This window comes from Cornus florida, unplaced genomic scaffold, assembly GCF_030987335.1.
Source record: "Cornus florida cultivar Cherokee Brave unplaced genomic scaffold, ASM3098733v1 CherokeeBrave_3.0.0_Hap2_Chr10, whole genome shotgun sequence".
Lineage (NCBI taxonomy): Eukaryota > Viridiplantae > Streptophyta > Magnoliopsida > Cornales > Cornaceae > Cornus > Cornus florida.
The window spans coordinates 10,213,221-10,223,398 of NW_026775580.1; the positions used below are offsets into that span (position 1 = coordinate 10,213,221).

Sequence of the window (10,178 nt, forward strand, 5' to 3'; positions counted from 1 at the left end):
CCCGGTGATGATTCATACCCAATAAAATTGCAAATGGTCTGTTGCAGTGTACCACTTTGTACGTTGTGTCGAAACTGATAACATCTCCAAACTGACCATAATCAATGATCATTTTACAATCTTACCAAAATATGTTCGTAATCATTTGCTTGTTATCCAATTGTAAGGAATAGAAGAATGACGGATCTTCTCAACCACGCTCCTCAAAATAATCCACAGGCCATGCCGCCTCTCCATAAAGAAGCTCCTTTTGTCTTCGCGTCCTTAGATAATTTTTAAGATCCACTTTCAAGTACCCAACTGATTCTTTGCCACCAAACTGCCTTCCCATCAACTCATATGCATTACAAGCTGGAACTCCTGAATCCGAAGCCAACTCAACATCGATGGCCTCGATTGAGGAAATTCATCACTGGGACTGTAATGACCCGGTCATTTTTCTTCCTTTTCCTTTTCTCAGATTTTTACGGATATTTTTTTCCCATTGTCTTTTCCTTTTTGTGTTCGGTTTTTCATCACTTGATGTCATCTCGAGTGCTCTGGAATGATTTCTGAGACTCTTTTTCTTGGATTGACAACTTCCTTTGGGGATTGTGTCATTTCCATATTTTTTATTTTCTGAACACTATTCACATTTTGTCTTTTTCTCGTTTATCCTTTTTTCCTTGCACAACCTTACTTTTTGTGCTCGGATTTGATTCCGGTTTTGCATGTATTCATGATATTTGATTTCCATGATAGTGGTATTTTTACTTTTCTAGAAAAGCATGTTAATTGCTTACTTCTTTTATAAAGGGGCATTAATGCATACTTTAGTGTAATTATCCTTAACTTGTGGGGTTTTAATGTAATTAAATAAAGTAATTATTTTTCATCTTGGGGACCATTTTGCAATTAAATTTGGAAGATATTTTTAAAAAGGACCTTTTTGCAATTTTTGAAAGTGTGACAAGTGTCACACTCTCATTGGTCCACTTGTTGACAATTGTGTGGAAACACTTTGATGCATTGGATGATGACATTTGGAGGGTGAAGATTCACCCACTTGTTGGCCTAGGATTGGTGCACTTGTTGGCTTGGATGGTTAACAAGTGTAGGTGTGGGATTAGGCCTAGGAAGGAGCCATGGATTGGTGACAAGTGTAGGGCCACAATTTAGTCTTGCAAATATCTTTGGGCCACTTTGGGATTATGGTTTTAAAGGAGGGTTTTTGTGCAATTGACCATAGATGTGTGTGTTAACCATGGTGTAAGATCACATAGTGAGTGGAGGATTTCTATTTCCTCTACTCACACTTCATTCATTGTTTTCATTATCTTCCTCACCATAAACCCTAGCCTCCATGGATGAAGCTTAAAGCCTTAAGCTTTGACTTTGATTTTTGTGAGCCTTCCATTGATTTCCAAGCTTAACCTTGTGAATATTTTTTGTTCCCCTCATCCTTCTCTTCATAACCCTAGAAGGGTTTGCCATTTTGAGCTTGCTTGCCTTGGATTCAAAAGGAACAATCCTCTTGTGAGGTAGGGGATGTTTTAGGGTTATATTTTTGTTTCTTGCATGCTATTGATGCTTATATAAGTTGTATGCATGTCTTTTGCTAATTTGAGAAATTATGATTTATCATAACTTGCATGTAACTCATTTTAAACTTGTTAAATGGCATGGCCATGAGTTGATCTTTGATATATATTGACTTGGGATGATTTAGATGAGTTTTCGAATCTAGAGATTAAATGGATTTAATTTGATTTAAATTCTAGTAAATTGTATTTTACTTTTATTCCATTTTAGACTAGATATATGGTATGACCATGATTTGGTGCTTGTTATATATTAATTTAGGATCATTTGAACAACTTTTGAAAATTAGAGGTTTAATTAATTTAAATTAATTAAATTCTATATGATGATGTCTTGCTCATTTTGCTCTTTTGATTTGATATATGTAATAAACATGATATGTCTTTTAACATATATTATTTTGAGGCCATTTGGAAATGAATTGAAATCTAGAGAGTTTAATTATTTTCATTTAATCAAACTATATCTTATTGTTCCATGGATTCAAGCATGTTCTAGAAGTTGCTTCTATATTAGGATCATGGACTTAGACTTGTTGTAAATTCAATTGGTTATGTTTGGAGTATTGAGTAACATTATTGTTATATTTATATTCATAAGGTCATGTTTTCTTTATGGAATATATTGTTGTCTTGTGTAATGAGTTGCACACTTTATTTTTGACATCTTTCATGCCATAATAGTGGTGGACTTAGAGCATGTATTGTATGTATTTACAAATTTGGTTGTGCGTGGTTGATAGTTGATTATCTTGTATATACATGTTGATATATACGTTGTTGTACAACTTGTTGATTTTGGAAACTTGGGGATGTCGTTGTTTAGCTATGGTTTCTAGTACGGGGGGATAGTCCCTCTATGTAGTCTAGTGTGCACATAGGGCGGTTACCCATGGGCTAGTAACCCTAAAGTAACTTTGGTGTCGATCTGATCTGGTGTGATGTCCAAGTATCCACCTTGTTTGATTTCGCATTTCAATTCTAAGTTGATAACTAATTGATGTTGTAACTTGTTGTTCCACATTTGATTTTCCATCTTAAGTATAAAATGTTAATTTTGAGAATTCGTGCTTTATGCATTGTATTGGAAGTTCCAATGTTGGTTAAATTGCATCGATATCGTGATTTGTGATTTTATGTTCAAATGTAGCTTAGGAATGATCTTATAGACTCATTTGGAACATAGATGCTAGATGGCACGAACCATCTTAGTTGATTCGTACTTTAGATTTCAATTTGATGGCTTTGAGAATCTATGTCTTGTTGCCTTGTATAGCATGCTTCTATGTTGTTTGGATTGCATGGATAATGTGAATTATGCTAGAAATGATCTAGGGTAGCTTAGGATGCTCCCTGAGTCTCACCCTTAACATAGACGTTAGGTGGCATGAGCCCTTTAACATGTTTCATCTTAAGGTGATAAAATTGTAAAATGCTAGGTCAATGCATGCTCATTTCCTATGAGTAGCTTTATGTTACTCACCCACATTGTGGAGACATTTTTCAGGTATGAAGACTTGGTTCGTGGTGCTCATTGTTCCTTGGATGGCTTACAGTTTTTAAGTTTCCATTTTATTCAAGTGTTAGCATAAAATGCCTCTTTGTAACCTTATGTATCAAAATATGTATTATTTGATTCCATGTAAGTAATGTGTACATAAGTGCACTTTTCTCAATGTATTTGATATGTATAAGATGAGCCCGGAGGCCAATGACATGTACTTTGTATCCTATGTAATTTATGACTTCATGAAATATTATGAAAGTATTGAAAAATATTGAGTTTTTGATTCACCATGTTTGCATTGGGTGTGGGAATTCCATTTTGATTCTTCCATTAGCATTCATTCACCATGTATGAAGTGTGGCCAAGGGCCAAACGGCATTTTGAAACCATCTCATGATTTTTAATTCCAAGTTTTCATTCCAAACTTCATTTTTGGCATTTTGGCCGTTGGGGGGTCATATTTTGTATCGGCTATATTTTTTAGCCATGGACCATTGTAGCACATCTTATTAGGTGAGTTACATTTACGTGCATGGTCGTTTCTGGGCAAAGATTCTTCTTTGGTGAAATGAGCCTCCTACGGACTCATTTTTCACTTTTGTTGCATATTCTGACCTAAGGGTATTTTGGGAATTTTTTGGGGGAAATAAATTCCGTTCTTCATGTGGTAACTTAAAAAATGTGATTTTAGGGGGGGTTTCTTCTTCGTGTTTTTCCAGAAAATGCCATCTTGGTATCGGAAATCGCTTCCGAAGTTCAATTCTCAGTTTTTAAATTTAGCAGCTTTTTGGACCTTCTAGACCAGTTTTCTTGGGAGGGCATTTTGGGCATTTCACAATGAGTTTTTTTCGATTTTTCTTGGGAGACACGTAGAAAACTCGATTTTGAGGGGGTTTCTTCTTTGTGTTTTTCCAGAAAATGTCATCTTGGCCCTCAAATTTCCATTTTTCCGGGAAAAATCCCTGCTGCTAGGTTTTTGGGTTACACTTTACTGCCCGCTTCACATGTAACCGGTTAGGAAGGGTTTGGTAACCGGTTAGATGGCTTGGGGCAGTGTCTTGGTCATGTTTCTTGGTCTCCTAACCAGTTAGGAAGGTCTCCTAACCGGTTAGATGTTCATGGGTTGCCTCTTTTGGACCGTTTTGCCCCTTCTTCTTCCGTTAGCCATATCTTCTTCATCCGGACTCCGAATCAAGTGATTCCTGAGTCTAAATTCATTAATTTTTTGTTGTTTTTCCAATGGTGTGCTCGGTGGAACCCACTTTTAAGCTAGAAATGATGTTTTTGCCCCTAGGTCCGTTCTTGTCCGTTTTTAAAATGTTGTTTTCGCATTTGTTTCCTTTGGGTTCCGTGACCTCATTGAGTGTCACATTGGTGTCTTAGGGATGTGTTGTGTCTCTTGAGACCATTGTGTTTTTTTTTTTTCCCGCATCTCGGATCCGGTTCGGGTCATCACAGGACGCACTAGGTTGAAAAATCCAGGGTCGTCACAAGGACGGCATTATATGGCTGCATTCAGCAATTATGAAAGGATGGTTGTGACTTTCTACAAATTTAGAAACTACGTACTTTGCCTTTGTCTTGTCATATCTAATAACCATTCGTGCACCGCAATTGGTTCGTGTTTCAGCCCACGGAGTCTTTCTAAATACATCTTGTTTGTTAGTCCCCTTCACACTTTCCTTGCTACAAACTAACGCCTTTAATGTAATTCTTATATTAACTTTATTGCCATACTCCTTCTGGATGCTAAAACCAATTCGACCACCATATGCATTGTAAAAATCATATGCCTCTTCCTTACTATCAAACTCCATTTTATACCTTAGTCTCCATTTAATCACTTCCAGTTCTACAACAGGAATGTTTCGTCCGTTTGTTGTGTCTTGAATATTATTTACTTCACCTTCCATCTAAATGCCTCAAATACAAAACCTTTTCTCACATATGCACAAAATATTGAATTAACAAAAAATAATTTTACTTCTACATCCCAAGTATGTTCCATCTTAATGGCTCAAATACAAAACATTTTCACATGTATGACCAATCAAATAAAAGACCTTTTCACATGTATAAGAAATTAAATTTTACATATATCTCATTCATTTCATTTCTTTGCATGTATCAATCAAGTATATCCTAGATAAACGATAATAAAAATCCTTGTTGCCACAACAGAACATATATGTCCAACCAAATAATGCTAATTTCACATACACTTTTTGAAAATGTTGGGATTAATATCACGCAAAATTTGGGATTTATGTTACCAAATAGTTGGAATTCACCTTACGAAATACTTGGGACTCCCTTAGGAAAAATTTGGGATGTACCTTTTTAAGAAGTTGGGATGTGATTTACGAAACCTTTGGGATTCACATTAGGAAAATTTTGAGATATACTTTACAAATAGTTGGGGATTTATATTACGAAAATTTTGGGATGTATGTTAGGAAAATGTTGTAACTCACTTTACAAAAAAATTGGAATGTAGATAAGGAGGAATTTGGGATGCTTATTAGGAGAAAGTTGGGATGCAACTTAGGAAAATGTTGTGATGCAAGCCTAACGACCAAACATTTTCTTAACATTGTAACACTCTGAAACACTCTTTTCCGACCAGTCATGTACCCTACAACTCCTCTCATTTTTTGTCCCCACAAACAAACATTAAAACCCCTAATAATTGCACAATAAAATAATGATCAATTCAAATTCACCAATAATTTTCTATTTCTGGGTTTTGGGATATACGTTAGGAAAATGTTGTGACTCACTTTACAAAAATATTGGAATGTAAATAAGGAAAAATTTGGGATGCTTATTAGGAGAAAGTTAGGATGCAACTTAGGAAAATGTTGCGATGCAAGCCCAATGATCAAACATTTTATTAACATTGTAACACTTTGAAACACCCTTTTCTGGCCAGTTATGTACCCTACAAATCCTCTCATTTTTTATCCTCACAAACAAACATTAAAACCCCTAATAACTGCACAATAAAATAGCGATCAATTCAAATTCACTAATAATTTTCTATTTCTCGGTTTCTTACCAAAATTGTGTCTATATATATTTGTTTCTACCATTCAGTTCTTATGGAAATAAGATGATTTTTTTCAAAATCAAATCTCAAAATTATGAATCGTACCTGATTCGGGTTGGAAATAAGGTGATTTCCTATTTCAATTTGGAAATACACTCCCGCTTAGCTTTGGAAATCCACTGCTGCTTTTCTTTTAAAGGAAATCAGAATCTGCAATTTCATTGCGACTGACAGAAGCACTGCTTCTATTTGGAAACAATTTGTAGCATCCAATTTTTGGGTTAATTCACACAATAATTGCTGCTTCTGGATTCTATTTGGAAAGAAATAAATTTCTAAAATGGCTCTATTCATATTTTGGGAGGGACGAAGGCTAGGGTGGGATTTTATTTCTATTTCAAATGTCGCCTGAAATGAGGGAGGGAAGAGGAAGCAGAAATAAGGGAGGGAACAAAAAAGGTATTCTTTAATAGTATATACATATACATATATATATATATATATATATATATATATATATATATAGACCAAAATTCTGTATTCCAAAAATATATTTTTTACCCAAACATGGTTAGCACTGTTCATTGACCCAAAATGGAGGAAATGGGGCACTGTGGGACTGGAGGTGATCCTGGTCCATTTTACGGAGTATTCATTTTGGGCAAATTTCAAACCATCTTTTACCATTGATATTTTAATATTATAAAATGAATTATTTTTTATTTTATGTAAAATATCTATTTTGCCCACCACTTGTAAACAAAACCTCTATTTTCCAGTTTCCACCTACCGCCCTCACCCACCTAAAGTACTTCCATTTTCTCTGTACTTTCACATTACAAATCTGATTCTGCAACATGAATTTCCACCCTTAGGTCCTGTTGGTTGGAGGGTAAAGGAAGGAAAAGGAAAGAAAGGTAATGGAGGGAAATGAAATAGTGTGTTTTTTTAATGGAGGGAAATGAAATAGTATGTTTGGTATAGTTTTTTAAAAAAAAATAAAGGAAACAAAGGGGTTGGAATGATACAAATTAGGTATGAAATGTTTGTTTTATATTCTCCCAAAAAAATGTGTCCAATAAAACTTTATTAATACCAAATTTGCCCTTACTTATATAAAGGACAAAATTTATGAAAAATAATATGATAGTAAATTTGTTTAAATTATTTCATTTCCTTTCTTTCTCCAAACATGATTACTATAATTTCCTTTCGAAGTATACGAAGATTGGATTGAAAACCCCATAGTTTGACATTGATTTTGGATGGACTAAAGGGTTAATTAGAGGTAGGAAATCTTAGGTTAGGGTTTCAATATATATATATATATGTGTGTGTGTGTATATATATATATATATATATATAATATTATTAAGAGTAGAAGGGAGTTAGGTGTTTCAAATTAGGGGTGCACAACGTTCGGTTTGGACCGATTTGAGAGTTTTTTGAAACCAAACCTTTTCTATTGATTTCAGAAAATCTAGAACCAAACCGAACCATTTAACCACAGGAACCAAACTAAACCAAACCTTGAATCACTAGTTCAATTCGATTCAGTTCCTTTTTCTTTTCTTTTCTTTTCTTTTCCTTTTTTTTTTTTTCCCTATTACATAAATATTCATATTTTAAAATCCAAATGCATAACAATAAACCAATTAACTAACACATTCAGAACTGGTAATACATTCATTTCCAGAACATAAGTTAATACATTCAAAATTGCTAATATATTCATTCTTCTCTATCACTTCTGGAACTTAAATGCATTAGTGAGCACTTTCAAAACTGCTAATAGGCTAATACATTTAGAACTACTAATTCAACAACAAACACCATAATTTAGAAAACCACCAACATTCAGCTATTGTAGAATTATATTATATGTATAATTTTATATATATATATATCTTAATGATTCGATTTGGTCTAGTTCAGTCTTAAAAAACCTCAAACTGTGACCAAACTGTATTTTTACGGTTCCATAAATTTGGAACTGTAAATGAACGAAACCGTTAGTAAACCGAACCAAACTGTTCGGTCCAGTTTGAATTTTCGATTTCACTAGATTTTGTGCACCCCTATTTTAAATCATTTAACATATAAATAATATAGCTATACATATACTATAATTAAAAGTATAATGGAGTTAGATGTTTCAAATCCTTTAATGTATTAATAATATAATAAAATAAAATATCAATAAGCAAAGTTCAACTAAAATAAAATATTAATCTATAATACGTATTATTAAAAGTATAAGAGAGTTAAGTATTTCAAATATTTAACGTATAAATAATATAATAAAATAAACTATCAATAAGCAAAGCTCAACAAAAATAAAATATTAAAGGGTATCACATTAAAATACTTTTCGAAAATTACTCTCACTTAAGTTCACTTTTACTTTCCCGTCACTAGTTGTGGAGGGAAAAATCCCCCTTCCAATAAAATTTAACACACCAGCAAATGAGTTCTAAACCACTTCTCTCGGGCCACCAAACCTTTAAGGCCTAGCCCGACCAGCCCAAAAGAACCTTCGTCTGTACCTCAACCCATTATAAGACCAATCGAAGTTATCTCTCCAGCCCAATATAGTTCATGATAAGGATCAATCAAATCACGATATTGAGGGAATCTTACATGGAAGGAGCTATATGAAGAAAGAGCCCTGTATAAAAGAAAACTCATATGGAATAAAATGTAAAAGGATAATGATAAACGAATCATGGGGGGCAAGCAAGGTGAGTCTTACCATAATTTTACCACCAAATCTTGTATAAATAGAGGCATGAGCCTACAATGAAGTATATCAAAAAATCTCAATTTCTATTATGCATTGTTTTGATTATTTTTATTGAGTGTGTTGTTTTTATTCTTTGACTCGCTAGAGTTAACATAATTTTACACCTATACTTTAGCGCCATCTGTGGAAACATATAAAAATATACCCCCACGAGTGATTAGTTATTTTTTATGCGACTGCGTTCTGGGATGTCAACTAGATGTACCGTAGCTGATCAACAAATGGAACTAATGCAGAAGATGCGAGAAGAGTTCCTACAATAATTAGAGACACTCCGACAAGAAAACGAAGCCAACACGACTCAAGCCGTGTAGCTCCAGCAGCGGAATGATGCTCTACAGGCAGCCATGGAGCAGATGGCAGCACAACCACCGCCATATAGTGCCGCTCTACCAAATGGAGCCCAAGGAGTCCCTCTCAACCACACTATACCTTCAGCACCTAAAGCCCAAGTTAACTAAAGTCGGCAAGAGCAAAGGACAAGAACTGAAGCTGGAGCTTCGAAGAACCACCCCCATCAGCGCTCGTGGGATAAGCAGGTCGAGTCCAACCATAGACCCACAGTGTGGCCGAATTGAATCCTAGAGGCCTTCGCTGAAAAGAGGCTCTTGAGGATTCAAACGCCAGCGGAGATGGCTAAAAAACGCAAGGCTTCTCTAATGAAGACTCCATTTACTAATGAAATAAACTAGTCGAGAGGCCAAAAAAGTTCACCATGCCAATCTTCATACAGTTCAATGGTACAGGAGACCCTTCTCGACACCTCGATCACTTCTCCTAGAAGATGGCTATGGATAACCATAATGACCCGTTCATGTGTAAGGTATTCCCAACCAATCTGACGGGAGCAGCATTAGAGTGTTTCAAAAAAAAGTCGCACAAGTCAATCCCAAACTATGAAACTATCTACACTATATTTTTGGTGCAATACTGTGGCAATAAGAAGCAGAAGAAGACTACCACTAGTCTCTTGAAGAGGGGAGAACCTCTTCAGGATTTCCTATCCAGGTATAATATGGAGGCTTCAGAAATACTGGACAGTTATTCTACAACAGCTGTGAAAGCATTTAAGATTACCATGATCCAAGGGACTAAGTTCCATACCTCTTTGGTTAAGTACTCTACTCCAGACATGCAGACTCTTAACACTAGGGCGCAAACTTACGTCCGACTCGAGGAGAATGTAACCAATAGGGCTCAGCATGCAAGCTTCATCACGGTGGAGAATAAGCCCCAAGA

General features: G+C 35.1%; 1 protein-coding gene across 1 annotated transcript; it reads right to left on the reverse strand.

Annotated features, from left to right (window-relative positions):
- Window positions 1-190: 190 nt before the first annotated feature.
- On the reverse strand, window positions 191-4,904 carry LOC132277377 (protein FAR1-RELATED SEQUENCE 5-like). The gene is made up of 2 exons (XM_059779237.1): window positions 4,657-4,904; window positions 191-323 (listed from the first exon to the last, which is right to left on the reverse strand). Exons 1-2 carry the CDS (start codon window positions 4,902-4,904, stop codon window positions 191-193), a joined length of 381 nt encoding a protein of 126 aa, XP_059635220.1.
- Window positions 4,905-10,178: the final 5,274 nt, after the last annotated feature.